This window comes from Propithecus coquereli, unplaced genomic scaffold, assembly GCF_000956105.1.
Source record: "Propithecus coquereli isolate 6110/MARCELLA unplaced genomic scaffold, Pcoq_1.0 Scaffold7, whole genome shotgun sequence".
Taxonomy (NCBI): domain Eukaryota; kingdom Metazoa; phylum Chordata; class Mammalia; order Primates; family Indriidae; genus Propithecus; species Propithecus coquereli.
Window position 1 is genome coordinate 23,904,041 of NW_012153062.1, and position 24,150 is coordinate 23,928,190.

Here is a 24,150-nt window from a genome sequence, read left to right on the forward strand (position 1 = left end):
TTGTGCCCTCCCCTAGGGGCGGGGAGAGGTGCGCGGGCGAGGCGGAGCCTTGCAAAAGTTGGAGACTAACTACCTAGCTGGTTGCATGTGGAATCTTAAGGAGTTCTTGCAAATTTTGCTTGCGGCTTCAGAGCCCGGTAAGTGGTTTTAAAAGAGCTCCTTAGTTTTTCAGTCAGCGAATCTCCCGGCCGCTCTTCCAAGTAGAACCGAGCTTGATTTTGGTTGCACTCCTTTCCTGCGCACAACCAACGCGTAAGGAGTTCGCGACGGAAGCCGATCCCCTCTAGGGGCTGCAGTTCCCTTCTGTAAAACACCTGGGGAGTTTTACCTGCTGCTCCTGGGCTCCTAGCCCTGGTTTCCAGTGGGATCTGCGTTTCGGCTAGCACACCACGGGGTGGGTGCCCGTGGGCACTCCCCCGACGCCGCCGCTCCCCCCGCCCGCCACCCGCTAGATTTTCCCCGCGGCCAGCGCTCCAGGCTGCCGGAGCCGCTGCCCACAGCCCACAGCCCAGCTGAGGGAGATTTCTGCTCGTAGGTTCCTGCACTGCAGGTTCTCAGTGCTCTTTCCGCCCGGCCTTCCTCCAGCTTCGCCATCAGGGTTGCAGTCTTGTTTTTGGAGAGAAATGGATAGTTTTGTTGACCCTGTGGCCCCCGCCTAGAAAATGAAAAAAAAAAAAAAATACGAAAGACCCTGTTAACATGTCGTTGGATGTTTATAGGGTTTCTAGAGGAGACTCAGTTACTAAGGCTAAAGTTTGGACTCTTTGTCCACAGCTAAGGGGAAATGGCTGTGCACTGAGATTCAAACCAGGGAAGTAACCTGACAAGATCACACAGACTGCAAAAGCTTTCTCTTTGCCCACTTATAGTTTTTTTTTTTTTCTTACATGCCCGGGTTAACAAGAATAAACCATATGCTTACATGAGTCATTCTTGATTAACAGCAGCACATTTTGTAATAATTGATTCTCTTGCCAAGTTTTCATTAAAAGATTTTTTTTTGCCTGAAATTCTTAATTAATTTTACTTACACTCTTATAATGTGCTTTCGCTCTGTGAATTGATCTGTTCATTCTATGTTAAAAATATACTTCTAACATTTCCCCCATCCCTTTAATTTTCATTTAAATCAAATGGACTCAAGCATAGCCAGGGAAAAATGACCGAGGAAGAATTTTAGATTTTATATTTCCTAGATTTATAAAGTATAGTTTGTAATATTTTGGCAATATTTCGGAGGTAAAAGGTAAAACCAAAAATCAGCCCAATGTACTCTAAATAATTTTTAGAAGTGTATATTTGATGTAAACTTTTTAAGGTAGAAAGGCTTGTTTAAAGCACAGTTTAATTAAAACATACAAGCAATGGAAAGGCCTACCTTGTCCATTTTGAGACCACAAATGATTTAGTCTGAATAATATAGAGCTTACTGTACAACAGGCCTGCTGTGAAGGACTCTCCCTGTGTTGTTGCAGTTAATCTCCAGAAGGATCCTACGCTAGGGAGTGCTATCCCCATTTTATAGATAAGAAAAGTATTAATTTTCCATTCAAGTTGCTTCAAAGGAAGAAAAAGAAAAGTATTAATTTTCCTAATAGAATCATATCCTTTGTATTTCTACTGCATTCTTTGACTTATGGGCATTTGAGAAATTTCAAACTCTTAGCAGATGCCTTTATCATAAAATGTGTGATTCTACCTGCAAGTTAGTTCAATTTTACATTTCTAGCCCAATCTGTCTCACTATCATAAAGTTTATTTCTAAGAAATTAAGGGTTCTCTCCACCAACATTTCAAAGGATGAAATAAAAAGGATGGTGCAGTAAGTTTTAAACATTTTTTAAAAAATCGACTAACAACATTTAAGTATATGACTTGGGTTCTAGCTTAGCTTCTGTGTGACCCTTAACCTCTTGTGATGTTTTAAGATGGATGGTAATTTTATTTTTTACTTCTGCATAAAATAACAGTTTTAATAACTGTTGCTTCTTTACCTGTTCTGAAAGTGGAGGGGAAAGACTCATGGTTTTTAGAAATCAGGTATTATAGAGGTATAAGAATTATCTTAGTTGCTGTTAGTATGCCACGTTATTTTATTCTTTTTATAATTCCCTTTACATAGCACTTGTGTTATGAAACAGATGTGATCCTATGGGTAGTTGAGTTCAAAGGTCATAAGTGCAGATTAGAGCCTTATCAATCAGAATGGCAAAGTGCAGTGGGAAATAAGATCAACAGCAGCAAAGTGGAAGGTAGTGCTGTCAAGGTCATGCCCCTTCTCTTTATAAGCGGGATAGGAAAATGTGGTAGAACTGGGTAAGGCAAGTGGTCTTCCAAATCCAGTATTAAGGTTGAGACTCCTCCTTCCTTTCTCCCAACTTAGCTAATGCCAAAATGCAGGGGAAAAATATATATGTTAGATACAAGATACAGATCCTATTTCAGAATAATTTTGCTTTTATTATTGCCCCAGTTTTTTGAAGATAATAGTGATGTCTGTTGGTGGAAAGATAGATGCCAGTGTTTGAAAGAAAGAAAGAAGTAAGAAATAAGTAGATATTGAAAGTGGAAAAAGAGCTAAGCATCTTCCATTGTGTGTGTGTGTGAGAGTGAGTGAGAGCTGGGGGTGGGTGGGGTGGAGCATTTTCTCTTTGCCCTTCGTGTTCTCTGGGTTTGGCACAGTGCCTCGGATACAGTTAATGTTCAAAAAATACGTGTTGAATGAATAACAACCAATGTTTGATGTTAATGTTTTGTTCAAATGATTATCTAGACTGAATTCTTTCAGGGTTATAGAAGATGGTTGTAGAATTATATAATGACATATATTTTTATGAATAAGAAATTGAAAAGAATAGAAGGGAACAAATAATGCTGTCTACTACATACAGTTGCCAAGTTCTGTCCTTGGTGTTTGCCGTGCCTCCAGCACAGTAACTCTGAGTGGGAGCCCAGTTTTCAGATGAGGAAACTGAGGCTCTAAAAGTTGACTGCCTTGCCCAAGACTATGTAATGGAGCTGGGATTCATAGCTAGAGCTGTCATACTCCAAAGCCCACACTCTTTCCATAACACCATGTTGAAAACAAACAGGAAAAAGGAAAAAAAGCTCTGTTTTTATTTCCACCATGGAAAACTCTGATCTGGGCAACCTTTTCTTTTTCTTTTAAATTTTCTTTATACTTCTACTTTCTCGTCTGAGAAATTCCCAGCTTGAGTAAAGACCTGAATAGAAGTTCAATGCTGAATGGGACTGGGCTGCCTTTTCCTGATCTGTCACTCTGACAGACAGATCGTCTCCCCCTCAGAGACTGCCTAGCTGTTCGTTTATGCCCTCACCTGCTTCTGCCCCGCTTCGTTTTCCTGAGGACTGCCCTTCCGGATATATCATTGCTAAACAACCTTTAGAAATGTCACTTTCTTCTTTGTGCTAGGCACTATATTAAATCATTTTAACTTTAAGGGTTTTAAAATGACATAAACTTTTGATTAATTATATCAAGAACTTTCCATTTCCATCAATAACACCACCAAAATGCTTTTGATTTCTCCCCTGTAAATTGAATGACATTTTATAGCTGGTATGGGCTCTGTTCTGGGTAGTCCTGTGCTAAGCTCTGGTACAGTAAAAGCTTGAATTCTTTTATCTCAGGTGCTGGTTTCTGCAACTCTTTCTTACGTTTAAAGTGCTCGTGGGTGAGGAAGATGTTTTACATGGTGGCGGAATCTAACAATATTTGATTTGGTTAATTCCAATAAATTATAGTAACCTACAAATAAAATTATGGGGATATAGTCAAAACCCTCTCATTAGATATTTACAGGTACAAAAGCCTTTCCAAAGTTGTATAATTTTATATACAAATGTTTTTTGCCCTTTCTTAGAGTTTATTTTAACTCTTGGGTTTTCTTTTCAGTTTAATATTAACGTGGTAGGACAGAAAGGTTAACTGAGCCCTTATAATTTATGAAAGATTGCATACTGAGCAGTGTTTTTAGTTTTTAATGTTTTTCCCCTTTTATTAAAATGAATGAACAGCATAAAGCGAAGTTTTTCAACATCGATAAATCTCAAAACTTAATGCTGAAAGGAAAAAGCAAATTGCAGAATTAAGTACAGTATAATCCAATATAAATAAAGTTTGAACATATACAAAACAATAGCACATGTTTACTAATGCATACACGTGTAGTAGTGTTATAAAATGCTTGGAAATGATGAACGTTGCATTTATGGTTATAGTCACCTCTTAAAAGGGTGGGCCAGAAATGGGTTTGGGCATGGGTAGAAGAGGCTTCAATTATATCTACAAAGTTGTAGATTTTTAAAGTGTTAAGATTTATTAAAACTATGTATCGGGTAAATGTGTTTATATTTCTCTATACTTGGAATATGTTTGAAATATTTCATAATCTAACAAAAGGAGGTCTTTTCATCTAATGTTAATAAAAATCAGCTCCTAAAATTTTGCAAGATGTTGCAACCCAAGCTTACACAAAAGAAAACCTTAGATATGGTATCATGCTATGTCTATCCAAATGTTTTTGTTTGCATGTTTGATTCCCTTGTTGAAGGCACTGAATCCCTACAGGATGTAGTATGAAGTATTTTGCTTTGCAGCTGAAGGATTTTTAAGATGAAAGGTCCTTAAACATGAAATGAGATCAGTAGTAAGCTCATGATTTAAATTGTTATTTGAAAAATTGTTTGATCTGCTCTCTCCAGGGGAAAAAACATACTAGCCTGGATAAACGACAATACGTTAATTTTTTTTCTTAGTTTCTAGATCACCATGATGACTGCACAGAAGTTGATGAGAGCTATTAGAGTTTTTGAATTTGGTGGACCAGAAGTGCTGAAACTCCAGTCAGATGTTGCAGTACCGATTCCCAAAGACTTTGAGGTGGAAATAATTACTTTACTCAGGCCATAATTACACCGAGAGTGAGTCTTTCACACATCGTTAGTGTTCAAAATAAACAGACTCACAATGATTTTTAAAGACATTGAATTAGGACAAAATTTACACTATTTATTTGTATGAATCATGACAAAGTTAACATAAATCTGATAATTAGTGAAGTAGACAATATGAAAAGCAATAACCTCTGGTTATAAGAAAATTTTTGAAGTAGAGAATCATCTATGTAGTGCAATAATTAGATTTTTCTGAATGGAGTCATAAGTAGTTTTTAATAAGTTATTCTATTATAAACTTTCAGGATTTTTATTTTGTGCGTGGTGGGAAAACAAATTTCTGCATTCATACTTTTTTATGAGTGAGAATTTAAGTGTAGAGTTTAATCATCTCCAATAACTTTAACAATATACTTTTGATTTAAAATTATGCATTTTTATTTACTGTACCTTCTATGGCTCCTGAGTCTGATTTCCTTAGCAAGCCTTATGAGAGTTTTTACAATTTGGCTATAACCTATCTTTACAGATTTATATCTTATCACTCCCTCTTAGTATAGAGATACAGTGCTGTAAAAACATCAAACTTTATCCGCTTTTCCCCAAGAGGCCCTTTCATTCCTCTGTCTTTGTACATACTATTTCTTTTACCTGAAATATCCCCTTTCTCCCATTCCTAAAGAATTACTACTCATCTTTTAAAGTCTAGCTCAAATACCACTTCCTTTGTAAGGCCTTCCCTTACTCTTGTACCAGAGGTAATCATTGTGTGTTAATTAAGGTAAAATTAGCCCCTGTAATAGATGTAACCTTAAAATCACAATGGTTCAACAACAGAAAATTATTTCTCATTCATTAAATTCAAAAATTCTAAAATGTTGGTAGGTAGCTGTCCTCCAGCAGTAACTTAGGGACCCATCATGTGGCTCTACTACCTTCAACCCCCGTCTTCCAAGGTCTCTATGAAAGAGGAAAAGCACAATGTGGATTTCCTAGGAAGGTTTCTATGGGCCAGGCCTGCAAGTGGCTGCCATCACTTTTGCTCACATTCCATTGGCTAGAACTCAGTCACTTGGCTACTCATAACTGTGAAGGAGGGCAGGAGATACTGCTCTTCCTGTGTACCCAGAGGGAGGAGGAAATGGGTTTGATGAACACATAGAGGTTTCTGCCACACATCCCTTAAGTATTTCTTCCACTATTTTCCCAGAATGTTTTTAATACGGCACATAAGCCATTCTGTCTTATTTATTTAGATGTTGGCTTGCAAAACTAGAACGTGAGCTTGTTGGAGGCAAGGACTTATTTGTTTTGTTTTTTCTCCATTTTCATAGCTCCCATAATCGGCACACTCCTGGCATAATGCTGAACAATTGCCTAACTGCTCTGTGTGAACTAAAGTATGTTGTCATCGCAGGTTCTAATCAAGGTCCATGCATGTGGTGTCAACCCCGTGGAGACATACATTCGCTCTGGTACTTACAGTAGAAAACCAGTCTTACCCTATACTCCCGGCTCAGACGTGGCTGGGGTAATAGAAGCTGTTGGAGATAATGTATCTGCTTTCAAGGTATTACATTTTTATTTATTTCTATTTTGGCTTAATATTTTTTACTTGAAATATTTGAACATAGCTTTAAAATGTCTCTGTATTTAAGGTTTTAAGAGGACCTACTACACAATTTCTGCCACTTGGGGGACTCCTCTAGTCAAAAAAGAAATTACTTTTTTCCAGTGGCCTTATTTGTTTGCGTTGTTGGGAAGAGATGCCGGGTAATTTCTGTGTCTTCATGTCCCCACAGAATGAACTGTGATCTTTGTGATTTAATAGAACTATGTAAGGAAAGAAAACAAACAAATTATATTACTTCCTAACTCTTGATAATGTATTAGCCAACATAATTTTTAATTCCTTTTATACATTTAGCTTCATAAAATAAAGGAGAAATTAATCCTTTTGAAGCGTAAGTAAAACATGAAAAAAAAAGCAAGGTCACTTACAGTTTTGGAGCTCTGACTCAGACCAAGGTCAATGAAAGTGTTATGATCAGGGCTTTTGTAATCTATATGCCAAGAGACACAAAACACATAGTATATTCATAGTGTACTCATGTCCTGGCATCTTTCCTCATAATAACTTGACCTGCTCAACTTTGGCAGCACATTTGCCAAAATTGGGTGAAGTCAGAGAAGATTAACGTGCCCCTGTGCAGGAAGATGGGCAGATTCACACAGCTTTCCACTCCTCAGCCTGTGGCAACCTGGCTTCTGCCCTCAATCTCTCCACTGAAAGCATTCTTGCTAATGTCACTAATGGCCTCTATATTGCTGGAGTTAATGGGCCCTTTTATGTCATTATCTTTCTTGACTTCTCTGTGATACTTGACACTCTCAGCCACTTAACTTTTTCTTAAAAGAAAAAAACAACTTTTTCTTCAGCTTCTGTGACATCTTCTTCCCTTCCTCTCTGGTCATCGGTTTTCAAGACTCTTTTTCTGTGGATGTTCCTCAATTGTTGGTGTCGCCCAGGGCTCTCAGTCCCTAGTTAGACCTCTGCTTTTTGTACTCTGTACCTTTTTCATGCACTCCCTTAGTTTCCATCATCACATGTGATAGCTTAGAATTTTCTGCCAAGCTCTGGATCTGTGATAGCCAAAACAGTAGTCTCTGGTCATATGTGACAATTTAAAATTTAAATTAAATTTAAATTGAAAATTTAGTTCCTGACTCATAATCACAACATTTGCTCCCTGCCTCTATTGGCTACCCTGCTGGACAGATCATTTCCATTATCACAGAAAGTTCTGCCAGAGAGCACTAGACCCACATGGTCAACCTCCAGGAACCTATTAGTTAATGTGTCTAAAACTGAGCTTTTCCCTTCTCGCTGTAGACCCACTTCTCTCTTGTGTGACTGTTTTGGTGACTTCGTGGGTTTGAGGCTTATCTCCTCACTCTCCCTTACTAGAACCGTTTTCTCTCTCCTCTTTCCATACCCTCTGGTAGTTTTGTTCTGATGATCTTACCTGCTTGACTTAATTATTAATACACCTCTGACCTGGATTTCTATAATAGATATGTTAGGTTTTTGTCTGAAACTGTCGGTTCTTGGTGCGCTCATGGCTAAAGAATGACCAGACACACCAAAGTTAGGCAAGCACGAAAATGAGGTTTATTGAGGAGAGAAAGATAGGATTATAGGGCAAGAGCAAGATATAGGTTTACAGAGCATGGTACATATGCCACAGATGATAACTGGACCTATTGTCACAGCAGGGCAAGTGAAAGGAAGGCCAAAGAGAGAGAGATTGGGTATGGTCTGCATCTTATTTTATAGTGCCTGGGTAGGGACCCTCCCCCTTGTGGTTCAGAGATCACCATGGAACCACTTTGATTGGACAGTTGGGAGTCACATGACCTGAGCCTTAACTACACATGTGGGTTCTAGGTCACTTTCCAGACTTTATGGTACCCATGCTGCTTGGCCTGTGGACTAGAGAGTCCTCTGCATTCCTTTGCAGCTGGCGCACCAAGTTCTGATTGGCAGATTCGTAGGGTATTCCCTCCTCCCCCAGGTATGGAGAATTAGGGTGGGGTAGGACCAAGATGGGGGTAACAGCACTCACTTTTGTCCCTAGGAGACCCAGAATCCCTCACTGTCTACCTAACAGATACTTAACTTACTACCCTCTTTCCTTACCCCTGGAATCCATCCTTACTTTAGAATCATTTTCTAGAATGTAATTCTGATTGTTTTACACTTCTATTTTAATTCATGTATTAGTTCCTTGTAGCTTTCATGGAAACCTTTCAAATTCCCTATTGTTATGAAAGAATATTTCATACTCTTTCCTGCCTCTCTTTCCATTTTTATCTCCTGCTCCTTCTCACCCTGCAGTTTTTCTTTAGGAATGAACTGTTTGTCTGTCTTTGCACATCCCATGCACTCTCATCTCTGTCTTTGTTCATATGGGTTCATTTGCTTGGTGGAATTAACCAAAAACTTTTAAACATGGATTCAAGGAATTTCACACTTCAGCTTTAATTTATTTCCATTTTATCTCCTGAAACTATTACATACCATACATCAGACTGCTTATTCATTGCAAATAAATGCTGGTAATTTCCCAGCATTTATTCCTGCCCCTATTCCTTTGCTGACCTTGTTTACTTCACCCAGTTCTAGTTTTCAAAATCTTGTGCTGTCCTTCAAGACCTACTTCAAATACAAGCTTCCCAATGAAGCTATCCTTAATTTCCTCAACTCAGAAGTAATTCCTTTATTTTTCTTGTACCTGCCTTTGATGGGTCTTCATGTTTGCCTTGCTTTATAATTATTTCTATCCTTTTCTTCTTTCTTCTAGAGTTTAGGATGCTTGAAATTAAAGACAGCATCTTGCTATTAATCTTCCTCACAGAACCCAAAGTAATTCTTTCCATTTAGTGGATTCTTAGTAAATGTTTGAGTTATATTGAAATCAATTCAACATATTTTTTAAATTGTAAAAACAAGATTAATCTTAACCTAGTCATACTTGACAATTTGTAGGCGACACTATGAAGTGGTGATGCTTGTCTTTGACTCTTAGATGCCTTTTGGAATCTTTTTGTCTCTATCCCACTGCACAGTGCTGTTACATTTTGAGATTTCATTATAGGACTAATTAAAGTACACTAAGCAGTCGTTGCTTTCATATTTTGCCTATTCCAGGGAATATTTACTTATTTTCAAGAATGAGTTAGGGCAGCCAGTTGCAGTGGGCAGTCTAGTTTTCCCTAGCATGCAAATCATGTATTAGACCTATGACGCCTGGCGAGTGCATTACCTCACCCTCAGTCATGCATCTGATTCTCAATAGCCACGGTCTAGCAGACATTTAGTGAGGGTTTACCGTGTTCCTGGTGCTGCGACCAGTGAGGACGTCTGTCCTGGCTTATCCAGCTGTCAGGATCCTGGCATGGTTTCTTACTTTTGGGTGTATGCGTGAAAAATGCCAACAATGCAGGGGTGGGGAAATCCATAGAAAGGATTTACAACAGGTGTTTGGTATGTGGAGGAGACATTTTGTTTGTTCTCCCTAGTATTGGGGGCAAAAAATAACAGTTTGCATTGAATGCCATTTACTGACTGCTTCATCTGAGGAAATTACTGACCTTCTTTGTCCCACAATTTCCTCATCTGTGTAGTGGGATTAATCTAAAGTGCAGATAATAAAAGTGCCCCTCTCATAGGCTGTTGTGAAAATCAAATTAGATAATACTCTAGAGATACTTAATGTAGTGCCTGGCATAGTAAGCTATCGAAAAAGTGAGTTATCAGCATTATTATTATGCCATTTGAAGGGTTCTCTTCTTTCATTTTTTTCTGTTTAATTTTTCTTCCCATTGGTTCCCATTAATAAAACATCTAAAAATGTTCAGTATTTTAAAGTTATTTTTATGAGACCCTAAGACGTAGAATGCAGTATATAAATAGTTATTTCTTATTATAAAAGTTGCATTAGAAAGGATTGCACCCATTTTGATGTACCTTTTAAGTCCCGATGCATTCATTAATTTATCTCTTCCCCCAGAAAGGTGACAGAGTTTTCACCACCGGCACGATCTCTGGGGGCTATGCAGAATATGCTCTTGCAGCAGATCACACTGTTTACAAACTGCCTGAAAAACTGGACTTTAAACAAGGAGCTGCCATTGGTATCCCATATTTTAGTGCTTATCGAGCTCTGATACACAGGTAAATAACACACTGTCAATTTTATAGCCAACACCAAAGAAGGTGTTAACTGCCTTCCTCTCTACCATCATCCATTCATCCGTCTGTTATTTTTGGTTACTGGTTACTTACCATTAAACATTTATGAAGTGGAAACTGTGCTAGTTTGGAGGATCATGCTAATCTCTGAGGATATAAAGACGAGCAAACACTGTCTTCAGGATGCTCCCAGTCTAGTAAGGGAAATAGAAATAGGAGTAATAATATTTACATAGTATGTGGAAAGTACAGTGGCAGAGATGTGCATAGGGATTTATGGGATCACAAGGGATGTGCTTGTGGTGATCAGATATAAGATCTGGATTGTTTTAAAGCCATGGTTCAAAAATCTTGTTACCCTTAGAATCATCTGGGCAGCAAGTTAAAAGTACAATGTGAGGTCCTACTCTCAGGCCAACTGGCATCTGACAGTCTGTAATTGTATTTTAGTCAAATCCACGAAGTATTTGAAAAGGATTAGAGGGAATTCCCCTGGGGAAGGATACCTGGGAGGGGAGAGGACATTCTAGACAGTGGGAATAGCATGATATATCGGGAAAAACAGCATGGTGTGTGGGGATTGCTATAGCAATTTGCTTTTGTTGGATAGAAGATTTTGTGGTAAAGAACAAGGTTGGAGCATAGTAATCTCTTAATAAATGTTAGCTGTCATCATTAAATAAGTAGGATTAAGGTTGTACAAAGCTAGATTATAGAGCTCACTCATTGTTCTGTAAAGAGTTGGGGGTCATGAAATATTTTTTTCAGAAGAGTGCTGTTGTCACATTTGTGTTTTATTTGAGATCACTTATCTGCTGTGTGAAGGGTAGATTTGAGGACAGGAGTGGGGAGAGAGAGAGGAGGGCCTTAGAGGAGTCTCCTCTAGACAAAACACTCATGGGCCAGAGCAAGGGTCATGACCGCAGAGGTGGAGAAGAAAGGCCAGCTGTTAATATTTAGTGTGGGTAAAGTGGGGAGTATTTGGTGATTGTTTGCAGGTGGCGATGGAGGGTGAGGAGAGCTTGAGAGTACTTCTGGCTTTCTAGCTTGAGTCCTGTTTAACTGTGACAAAGAAAAGGGGGGGGGGAAGTTTCAAAGGGAAGCTGTATTTAGTTTTGGACTAAAAATTGTGAGAGAGAAGTCCAGTAGCCTGCTGGATAAAAGAACCTGAAGCTTGAAGGCCAGAGATATAAATTTGGGGATATCAGCGTGTAGGTGAGAGTTTACAGAATGAAAAGTGATTGAAATCCCTGTGGGAGTGAGAAGAGTGCTAAAATGAGAATAGAACCCCAGTGAACATCAGCATCTAAGAGTGTAGTCAGACGAAAGGGATGAAGTCCTAAGAGAACCAGAGGAGTGGATCCCAAAGCCAGGAGTGTCTAGAGGTCATGGTACCCATTAAGCAGCCATTAAATGTGTGGGCTTTGAAAAACAGACCTGGGCTACAGTAATGTCTTCACCTAGTACTAGCTATATGACCTTGGTCAAGTTACTTCTCCATCTCTGCTGCAGTTCACTGGTTTGAAAACCTTAGATAATAACAGCACCTACCTCCTAGAGGTGTGGTAAGAATTAAATGAGGCAGTGTTTATGAAGTTCTTAGTATGGCAGTGGCACAGAGTACGTGTTCAGTCAGTGCTGGTAGTGTTAGGAGTAAGAGTGGATGTTGCTACTAAGGAGAGAGGCCAGCTGTGAAAGGCAGAAGTGAGGTCTGTTCAGAAAAACTAACAATTGGGATTAGCAATTAAGAGGTCATTGGTGAATATATTCAGCTCCTTTTCAGTAGGGTGCTGGGACAGAGACTTAATTGAGCAGATTGAGAAAGGAAGAGAAAATCAGTTCCTTGAATGGGGACTACTCTTTTAAAAATGGAGGAGACAGGAAGGAGAGAGTCGAAGGTTACTTGAGAAGAGTATGGGGAAAAAAGGAGTTTTTAAGGATAGACAAGGCTTGGACATGTTTATAGCTAAGAAAGGATCTAGCAGAGAGGGAGGAGTGGCAGACGAAACAAGATCCCGCATAAGGCAAGTTGAAAGGACTTGGGACGTGAGTTATGGTTGGCTTCCAGTATCTAAAGGACAGCTCATCCATAAACCTAGAAGGGTTAAAGGTGGCATAATTACAAAGAAGGCTGTGGGTAGGGAAGTGGGGTGTTGAGGGAGCTTTCATGTGATTGCCTCTCTTTTCATAATTAGGTAGGAGGCATAGTGATCTTTTGAGTATCAGAATTGAAATGGCTTCAAAATGAATGGTCATGCGATTTTCTTCTGGAATATTTAGCCACTTGGATAAAATATCAAAGAAGTTAGATTTTAACATTAATCTAGGGCCGGAATATCGATGGCAAAATGGAATAGTTCAGAAGAAACGAGAGCACTGAAGAGAGAGAGAGTACAAATGGACAGAAATGGAACAGTCTGTGATGTTGAAAAGGTTTTGAGAGAATATGAGTTTACAGAATTAGGATAGGAAATTATTGTCATAAATATTGGTTATTGGTGTCTGATATTTCTCAGGTGGAATGGTTGCTGGTGTTTTGTACCAAATCTAGCCCTGAGAGACAGTGACTAAAGTGGAGCAGAATTCAGGAATTGTGATGTGATGCAAGATTTTCTTCCTGGCAAATGCCGAATCTCCTAGATTGGAGCTGGATTTGGGGTGGAAGAGAAAGCCTATGTGCCAAGTACTGGAGTTTTCAGTGACTAGGAGACAGTACGGGACAGCAGAGCCCCTGCTGTGACCCCCAGAGGAAGATGACTGTGTTAGGGTTCTCCAGAGAAACAGAACCAACAGGATATGTGTGTATGTGTGTGTGTACGTGTACACTTATATAGATTCCTTTAAATCAGTCAACCAATCTGTGCACACACATGCACAAACAGATTGATTGATTTTCAGGAATTGGCTCACAAAACTGTGGAGGCTTGGCAAGTGTAAAATCTGATGGGGCAGGTCAGCAGGCTGGAGACACAAGCAGGAGTTGCAGGTAAGCCCAAAGATAGTCTGCTGACAGAATTGCCTCTTGCTTAGGGGAGGTCAGTCTTTGTTCTGTGCAGGCCTTCAGCTGATTGGATGAGGCCCACCCACAGTGTAGAGGGTAATCTGCTTTACTCAAAATCTACCAATTTAAATGTTACTCTCATTCAAAAAATACCATTACAGAACGTCCAGAATGATGTTTGACCAGCTATCAGGTACCTTGGCCCATTTGAGTTGACACATAAATTAACCATCACGATGACTCTGTGCAAGGACAGAAGGATTATAGTAGTGGGGATTCAGGCAAGGGTTTGCCTGGTGTTCCCCACTCACCCCAGGCCTGGGGATTTAGCAGAGTGTGCTCTTAGTGTTTGAGAGGTTGTTTATAAGATTTTTAAAAAGAAATCATTGAGAAATGTTTCATGTCTCCTAGTTTAATGTTAATAATCCTATTCCCTTAACATCTGTATTTTACTTTATAAAATGTCAAAGTGTTTTGGTAATAGTTATATCAGTTTATCATTCAAACCCTCAATTTAACTCATTTTCCTCAATCCCCTTAACTCCAAGCCAGTGTTAGAGAGAGAAAGCTTCATTTATTGCTCATTATTGCTGTGTGTCAGCTGTTGGCACACAGCCATGAGCAGGACTCCGGGTTACTGTGTTCTTACTGCCATACTGAATGTAGTGTCTCTGCAGTGTGGCCACCCCACATGGCTCTAGGAAGTAAGAGACCCCCCGGATAATCAGATTGGGATCACACAGCATCTCCTGGCTTGTGACATCAGCACTCGTCCATCCGGAATTGCAAAGCATCCCCCATTGTCTTGCTGTGTGTTCCTTGTTTTCAGAATATGATAGAGAAATGGTAGTATGAACTGGAAGCAAAAAGAATGTGTCATTTCACCACAGGATCTGGGAATTTTAAGGAGTGACATGGGAACCTCCGTGACAGGAGTTACTGTATTTCGTACTCTTCTACCGTTGCTGACTCAGCGTTCCTTTCTAAAACGGGAGCTTAGAAGCTGGTGCAACCTAATGTTCAAAGGCATAGAGAAGTAAAAATATTTTTTTTACCCCTGGCAAAATATAGTCTAGCTGCTGTGTTTGCTTGGGCATTACTTGGGACCACAGAATAAAGACTGAGCTGTAAGTAACCTGCTTTGAGACACTTTCTGTGGGAACGAGAGACTCCAGTTCCTCTAGGCTCAGCAGTTTCGCTTAACTTACCTGCCAGGACTGCAGCCTCTCAGAAGTGGCACCACATTGTGATTCCAGCATCCAGCACAATCCTGGCACATAAAGACTCCCAGTAAACATTTATTGAAGAGATCAGTGAATTGAAGGTTTTCTTTTATCTGAGGCTCTGAAGAGTCAGATCCTGTGGAGGTTGGAGAATGTTTTGGGCTGTATATCAGGATGCATTTGCTCTTTGGGCAAATGTTAGCTGGAGTAAGGGTAGAAATTCCTTAAAGATAATGAAAAACACTTGAGCTTAATAAGGTTCAGAAAAATAAGGTGATGGGACCTTTGCTTTCTTTTGCAGTGCCCGTGCGAAAGCTGGAGAAACTGTTCTGGTTCATGGGGCTAGTGGAGGAGTAAGTATTTTTTTAAAGTTGTTTTTAAATGAGCTTGGGTTTATGAGTTTCACAGTATAGTTCTTTAAGCCATTTTTAAAAGCCAAATTTATAAATACAGTAAAGGGTCCTTTTTTTTCCTCTATGTGATAAAGCTTTTTAAAATTTGGTCTTCTGAAGGTGATTCTTTGTCGTTAGTTTAGCGTTTCTTGGTGAATAAATTCAACAGAACACCCCATCAAGAATGTATGTATTGGGTTTTCTACCGTTATTGGGTGTGGAACAAGATAAACTGGCCTTTGTTTTTGCCTTCAAGTAGCATATGTTATAAGAATATTTATTTAGAATTTTAAACAGTTCTTTAAGGTTGATATTAATTCCATATTCCCTTAGATAAGGAAACTAAGGCTCATTAAAGCTTTACCTGTGTTGCCCCAGACAGTACCGCAAAGCCACACCGTGAATTCTCAGTCCTTTCTATCTCCCTTCCACTGCTTGCCTGCTGCGCTTTGATGACATTCATAGAGTGCACTGTATACAGCTGTGTCCTTAACACCACAGCCCATGGCTTAAAATGCTAATGGGGTGGGGGGAACACTCAGAATTTATAAAATAAGCCCTTCAGTGAAATCGCCCAATGCAGGGCTGTCAGAAACCTCTTCAAGAAACTGGCTGCCAATCTGTCCCTGAGGAGCTTAGAGGAAAAGTTAGAGCTCTGCGGTTGGAATTTAACAAGAAATCCACATGACCTCTATCCTGCAAGTAGAGGCTTTAGAAATTTTGGAGACAAGATTTCGAATTTTAAAAATAAAGGGCCTGGGGCTAGATGCTTACCTTGAGGAAGCTGGTTAACCCCTTCAGAGTGCTGTGGAGTAGATTGAAAGAAATAACCTATTAGATGGCACATTATCCCCTGAATAATGAATGATATCCTGAAAATGTGAATTTACCTCTAAAAGTGGCCAGGAAATACAGAGAATTCAGTCCATTTTGTCTCTCTGTTTCTTTAGATAAATGAATCCCCAAGGTTTCATACCTAGCTTCATACATACCTCACAAAGATAATTCTGAAGGATTTCACAGATCAGACTATTTCAAAACACTAAGATTGTCTTTATGGGGCTTGAGAAAATATGACAGAGACCTTGTCTAAAACTCCCTTTGTTTAATTTCACTAGAAGCGCTATTTTTGGGTTAAATTAAATTTAACCCTAAATAACTAAAGGGTCAGTCAGACACATGCATTTATTTAAATTGCCCTGGCTTTCAGAGAGCTAACCTTGTGCTCTGTATAGAAGGGAAAATTTTCAGTAGGAACAGGAGAGGAGAGTTTAAAGAAAATCTCTTTGTATTCCTTTTACCCTGTTGTAAAAAGCCTAGTCGCTTCACCGTGATTTTTTTTTTAAAGGTAAAATCCACACTGTTCTCTGAGCTGGCTGAGTTTGTTAAATCCTCAGCTGGCAGGGATAGGCTGGAAACCTGGTGTTTGAAGCACTTCTGATCCTCCCTACCGTATCAGAGGGAAACAGAGTACTGGGCTTTGCCTTGCTTCTGTTTGTACTTTCTGTCCTCATTTAATTCAAATTCCTTTGGGATTATGTTGTGTATTTAAAATGGTGTGGAATTTATGAACACAGCTATTATCTAGATATTTTGATGGGGAGTGCCCTATTTTAGGGTTAGCAAAATAAGTAGAAGAAAAATAAGGACACATAATAGTCCATAATCTATTGAAGGAGGATTGCTGGTATAATTGTTGAGAAGAGTAGGATAAACAGTGCCTTTAAAAGAGCCTGTCCTTTTAAAGTAGTTATAGCATAAGGAGATATATTTATTTTAATGCTTTAAATCTTTAGTTTAAAATGTGGTTTTATTAGAGGTATGCTTTTTTTTTTAAATTTGAAAATTAAAGCGGACACTCAATTATGCTCACCCCATAGCGTGTTGTATTTTATCTAATTGGATGTCTCTCTCCTTCGTCACAGTGAGTTCCATGTATTTGTTTGTTTGCTTTGATTAAGTCAAACAAATCCCTGCCATAACCCTACTGAGTTCAGGCTCATCATTACCATATGCTGTTCAATCTTTAAGGTCCATTTCAGGTCTGGGAGTCTGTGATTTTGCTACAATTTCAATTAGTTTCTATCATCATTTTTCATTTAATTCTTTTCTATCTCACCGAACCCAATCTTTCTTCCAAGTCACTGGTTATCACTAGAGAGTGATTTTGTATCATTCCTCCTTCCCTTCAGGGACATTTGGCAATGTCTAGAGACTCTTTCGGCTGTCACAACTGGGGAAGGGGGTTCTAGCACCTTGTGAGTAGACATTTTTCAATGCGCAGCCTAGTCCCCCAAAGAATTACCTGGCCCAGAAAGCCAAGAGTGCCAAGTTTGAGAAACTCTGTTCTAAATATATGTGACACTTACCTGTACCATTCATTTGGCATGTAATCACACACATCTTTTCTGGCATTGTTATTTAAATATTTGCTTTTATCTACATTCCTAAATTACTTTTATTTCTCTTTTGTACTAAGCACATTATGTAGTATTCTAGTGATTTCCTCCAATCCCATGGCTTTAAATACCATGTGTAAGATAGTGAATCTCAAATTTATATTTCCAACTCTGACCTCATTTGAGTCCATACCCATATTTAACAGATTACTCAACATCTTCACCTTGGCAAGTACAATGTGGCTCAGCATATTCCAAGTGAATTCTTGATGATATCACAAACTTGATGCTGTCCAGTCTTCTTCCTCTCAGTTATCTACCCAGTTCATCTGGCCAGAGACCTAGGGAACATCTTGATTTTTCTCTTTTTTTGACTTCCCACATTCAATCAGTACACTTCTATATCTGAATTTGTTTTTGTTCTTTCCAGTGCCACCATCTTAGTCCAAGCCTGTGTCATCTCTTATCTGGACTATTATACCAGATAATGACTGATCTTCCTACTCCCATTTTTCTCTCCAACTTCTTTGTGCCTCCCATATAATTGGAGTGACCTTGCTAAAGCCTAAATCAATCAGATTGTTCTCCTCTTAAGCTCTCCAATAGTTTTACATGGTTTTTAGTATTACCCAAAGCCTTTACCTTCACATTCCATGTCCTGTTTGACTCGACCTCTCTGGCCTCATCTTCCTCTCTCGCATGTGCCCCGTACCTGAGCCATGCTGACCCTCTTTCTGTCCTTTGAACACTCCCAGGTGCATTCCCACTTCAGCAGCTTGCTGCGGCCGTGCACTGTGCCTATAGCATCCTCTACACAGCTGCGCAGACCTTCACATGGCCGTGCCTTACTTCCTGCAGGTCTCATTTCTTCAGAGTAGTCTTTCCTGATGATCTCTGTCTCTTTCTAACCCAATAGCCAGTATTGTTTTTTTCTTAGCACTTACTGTTTTCTGAATTTATTTTACTTATTTATTTGTTTATGTGTTTATTATCTTCCCCCTCCTTAGAATGTAAGTTTCTTGCATTAAGTGCCAAGTCTAGCACATAGTAAACACTCAATAAAAGTTCAGCATATGGATGAATTAATTAATTTGCCTATATATCTGTCTCTTCAATGGTAGAAGCCTTAACATTTGTTATTTAGTATTTTATATGTACCTGTTAAAGTATGAAGTCAGTGAGCATGTTCTGATCATCTGCTTTACACTCCGTACCTTCTGCACAAAGCAGATGCTAAGCAAACATTTTGAGCCAGTGTTTAAAAACTCAAGTTCTGCAGTCTGATTTGGTCTAGCTCCTGTTTCCATCTTTGTATGTGACTTGGGGAAGTTATATTTTGAAGCTTCGGCTTCCTCATCTGTAGAATAGGGACAATAATAGTATCTATTTTATAGGGTCATTGTAAGGATGAACTAAAGCAGTGTGTAGAAAGTATTTAGTATGGTACTTGGAACATTTTAAGTGCCTGATAAAAGTTAGCTATTTTTCTTATTTCTTTATTTATACTCTAAGTTCCTTAGGGTTAGGGTAGGTCCTATAAGAATGTTAAGTTCAAAGTGTTTGCAGGAATGCAGAGAATATGTAACTACTGGGTTATATTAATATTTTGTTTTTCAGGTTGGAATAGCAACATGCCAAATTGCCAGAGCTTATGGCTTAAAGGTTTTGGGCACAGCTAGTACTGAGGAGGGACAAAAGATTGTTTTGCAAAATGGAGCCCATGAAGTGTTTAACCACAGAGAAGTTAACTATGTTGATAAAATTAAGGTAAAATTTTCAATAATTTTACAAAAGTCAAACTTTGTTTCTTGGAGACTTGCATGATTTTTTATAAGTTCTTTTACCAACTACTCTCTTAAGATTGTTTGCTTCCTTTTTTAAATGCCTGTATATATTTTTATGTCTATGTGTGTTTAAAAGTTTTAAATCATTTAAAAAGCAGAGATATCTGATTTTTAAACCTTCACTATCATTTCTTTGTGTGTATTGAATAAAATATAGCCTCTAGAGTCTTATAGCTATAAAAATTGGCGATTTTTAATACAAATCACATTTTAAGTAAATCTGCAGCTTTGTATTTATAGCTATGAGGTATTCTTAATATAATTTCTACTGATGCGAACTTGCCATGGAAGGTGAGGTATCCACAGATTACAAACTGGATCTGTTTAGTCCAAGGAATAAAGTTTATTTGTTAACTGTATCCAAAGTGATGAGGTGGTATTTAGTTGTTGCATGTAATAGAATTCAAGCAGATTCTCAAGTTCCCCATCTGTACTATAGAAGCAGTTTATTAAACACTGATTGCTTTGCTAATCCTCAGCCACTTCCTCATGCTAGAAAGAATTAGAATTTCCCAGGTACTAAGTACTATGTAAACTAGGTCATTACTACATAAACTAGGTCATTTTTCACTAGAGGAAAAATTTTCCTCACTAGAGGAAAAAATACGAGTGAGAGTTTATTACCGTTAAATCGTCTTGCTAAAAACCTAAAGAAAGGCACTTTGTTATATGTCCAGGGAACCTCAGACGCAGTACTCACTCCTGATAACCATTACCCAAGAATATTTACAAAGATGAAAAATGGCAAGTTAACTTAAGAGTATGGTTTTTGTTTACCCCTAATCTAATTTTAAGGCCTTGAGGTCTTATAGCTTCCATCCCTTCCACTGATTCCTTCTGCTTAGGTCTCTCCCATCCTCAGAAACATTCTGTTAACCTTTAACTCACCCCTTTTCTCTCTTCCCTTTACCACCAAACTTCTTGAAAAAGTAGTGAGTACTTATGCTTCTCCTTCCTTACCTCCCACTGCAGTTTTGCCTTCGTCCCAACTACCTAAACTGCTTCTCAGAGGTCATGGGTAAGCTCCTAATTATCAGTCTGCGGTCTCTCTCGGTCCTCATCCTGATGGATTTTTCGGTAGTGTGTGACCCTGACCATATGTCCTTGAAACTTGTTCTCTTCTTACATCCCTGACTGCTCACCTGCAGTCTCCTTCCTCTTCGTATTATTTAATATTGACGTTCCTTAGGTTTTCTCCCCTTGGTCGCTCATCTTCCCTGGTGCTAGACTTTCATCCTGGTCAGTCTCACACACTCCCACAGCTTCAGCTATTACCCACATGCTGTTGATTTCTGACACTGTCTCTGGCCTGGGTTCCTTCATGCCATCAGCCTGCTAGACACTGCCACTCATCTGTTCACCCGCAACAGAAACCCTCATTTCATTGTTTATTCCCATCTTTTAATCACCATTCTGTCTCCCACCCAGCATGTTGGTCACCCCATTCTATCAGTGCCATCTGTGACATGCCTGTCAAATGCACCTCTTTTTCTCCATTCCATTCACCACTGTGACCGAGTTTAGGCCTGAATTTCTCCAGCCTTAACTACTATTGATAACCTGGCTAATCTCCCTTTCTATCTTTTCTACTGTGTGCAGAGTTATTTGGTCCCCCCTCCAACTTAATAAGAAAAAATCTCCAGAAATAATTAAAATGAAAGCTCTGTGAGGAGAGGAATTTTTGCCTTTCTTGCTCCCTACCGCACTTGCAGTGCCTGGCACAAGAATTAATGAACAACTGCCAAAAAAAAAAAGTCCAAACCCTTTATGTTACATTCACTGTATTTTCACAGTCTGTACCAACTCACAGTCTCCTTTCACCAACCCCTTCCCCTCCCTGTGCTCCTCCTCATCTGATTACACACTCCAGCTCTGCTCGTGTTCCAGTCCTTGTGTTCTCCATCCCTGACATCTTCGCTTTTCTGTTTCTTTGGTCCAGACTGACTCTGCCTCATGTCTAGCTTCCCCTTGCTCATCTTCCTTTTTTTTTTGCTTAGGAAACTATTAATCATCCCTCAGGGCCTAGGTTATCATCTCTGTAGAACTTTCTCTGACCAGTGCTGGCAATTAGACTTTAACTTTTTTTCTCTATATGGTTTATTTCTGCTAATGCAGCAGTTAGCCCATTACATTATAGGTATCACTGTAGTATCTTCTGTCTTTCTCCCTAGCTTTGTTTTGAGGTCCCTGTGTCCATCTTGCATTCCCAGTACCTGGCACAATCCCTGGCACAGGTTAAAATTTTTTTGGTTAAAGTAAAATGAATATAGTATAGATTCATTTTTATATTATATATGTCTGTCTGTCTTAAGAGCAAGTTTTGGATGTTGGGAACCAAAGTCCAAGAGCCCCAAAGAAAAGAATGAGTATGTCAGGCAGATTGTAAACCATTTAGAACAAAACTGAATCCCCCCACCCCAAAGCAACCCCTGCAAAACCAAACAGCAAAGATTTTTTTTAAATTTTGATTTCAAAATGTCAAGGGGGTTCAAGCGTTTTTGTTACATGGATGAATCATATGATGCTTTCCTTTGCTTTTTGTTTTTTTAATAAAAATGGGAGCCCCCTGGGAGTTTTGGGTTTTCGATTTGTTGTTTGCTTCTATATGAAGGTTCATTTTGAAGATAGAAAATTTTCAGCTAAAGGAAAAGTATTTTATACTTCAGTTGAGTCTAGCACCTGAAAATTTCAAACAAGTTTTCTTTCATTACAACAATTTATTTAGTACAAATATTTATCATTTTAGATGTTATGGCTGGTATCTTGGAATTACATCATCATTATATAATTAGGTCATTTTAAAATTCGTATTGTTAATCTTAAAAACGTAACATTTTATGTCGTTTGAAACACATTTCTGTAATATGTGGTACATATAAGAGCTATTTTATAGTTTTTCACTTGTTATCTTACTCTATATTCTCTTTTGTTATGTAGAAATCTGTTGGTGAGAAAGGAATAGATGTGATTATTGAAATGTTAGCGAATGTAAATCTTAACAAGGATTTGAATCTTCTGTCACGTGGAGGACGAGTAATAGTAAGTATTTTTCTTTTTCTTTTTTTTTTTTTTACCTCTTTAAAGTTTTATCACAATTTTACACTGTTTTGCACCGATCTTTAACTATAGACGTGTTGTTTTCATAATAGGTTGTTGGCAGCAGAGGAACTATTGAAATAAACCCACGGGACATCATGGTAAAGGAGTGCAGTATACTTGGAGTTACTTTCTTTTCCTCAACCAAGGTAGGAAAAGAAGTATGTCTGATTTTGGTAACTAAAACATTGGTGTAATTTGCCTAGTCAGGCAGAACGAAAGTTTACGTAGATGTTAAACTTAGTTATATGACTGGAGGACTTGGTAAGGATTAGTCACCAGAAGGGTAACTAGAGCAACAGTATAATTTATTATCCAAGTCAGGACACCTGTGAGAGAAAGAGGATACTGTTAAAAATAGTTATTTGTAAACTAACACTGTCCCAGCAAAATATGATTTACGGTTACCCTAAAGAGAACTGCTTTTTCTATAGCTCTGGACAGGTCATACATTCTGACAAAAATGTCACATTTGTAAGAGACTCTGTATGGTATAACTCATAGATTCTGAAGTTTTTTTAATGCTTCTGAAAATTAAGTCATGATCCACTACAAAAAAATTTCTTTTCTTTTCCTTAGGAGGAATTTCAGCAATTTGCAGCAGCCCTTCAAGCTGGAATGGAAGTCGGTTGGTTGAAACCTGTAATAGGTCCTCAGTATCCGTTGGAGAAGGTGGCCGAGGCTCATGAGAATATCATTCATGGCAGTGGGGCTGCTGGGAAAATGGTTCTTCTCTTACGATGATTAATTCTTACATGGATTTCCTATGTAATTAGCAGTTATCTGTCCCCCGGTTTTATTTAGACTATCTTTTCTTTAATTAACATTCATTTGATTTAGTGAGTTTCTTATGTGGAAAAACAAGATTTTTCTTTAGAGAGCAGAGGCAGTGCAGTAAAATTTATTTGATAGCTGGCAGTATTGTTTTATGCCTTCTATCTCAAAGTCATTATAGTAGGAAATAGCATGTTAGTGGTCATTTGACAATGGGGTGCATTCCAGAAATTCTTAACTGATACTTAATTGATTCCATACCTGTGATTAAAACATGCTAATTCAAAATAAGACTGATCGATTTCTGAGGATTTGTAAGCTTACGTATCTTTATGAAGGTTCTTTAGTCTCTGATTAGCCGTAACTATATTGGACTTAAGAGATTTTCTGGACTAAAAAAGACCCCTTTTTTAAACTAATTTCATCCGAATCTGTAAGTCTCTTGGAAGGGCAAGAATAAACAATGTCCAGGGAAATTTGTTAGTTTTCCCAATGTTTACTAAAATGTTAGAATACTCACTACATTTTTGGTTAATTGCTAATGACCCCATATGTCCTGTAAGGACAGCAGCCATATTTTTGGTATAATATGATGCTAGGCACATAGTCTCCAAATAGATAATACTTCTTAATTGATTAGATTTTCAGAGTAGATTTAGTGTTATCTGTGTGATGGGGATCATGTATCTAAATTAATAAGCTCACAAATTTGACACATTAAGAATGGTCTGCTTTCTTTTCATACCATG

General features: G+C 38.6%; 1 protein-coding gene across 1 annotated transcript; it reads left to right on the top strand.

The window, feature by feature from the left end:
- The first annotated feature begins 48 nt into the window (after nt 1-48).
- On the top strand, nt 49-24,150 carry CRYZ (crystallin, zeta (quinone reductase)). Its single transcript, XM_012661185.1, has 9 exons — nt 49-137; nt 4,780-4,903; nt 6,335-6,487; nt 10,491-10,654; nt 15,198-15,249; nt 19,305-19,454; nt 22,469-22,570; nt 22,681-22,776; nt 23,207-24,150. Exons 2-9 carry the CDS (start codon nt 4,793-4,795, stop codon nt 23,369-23,371), a joined length of 993 nt encoding a protein of 330 aa, XP_012516639.1. The 5' UTR covers nt 49-137; nt 4,780-4,792; the 3' UTR covers nt 23,372-24,150.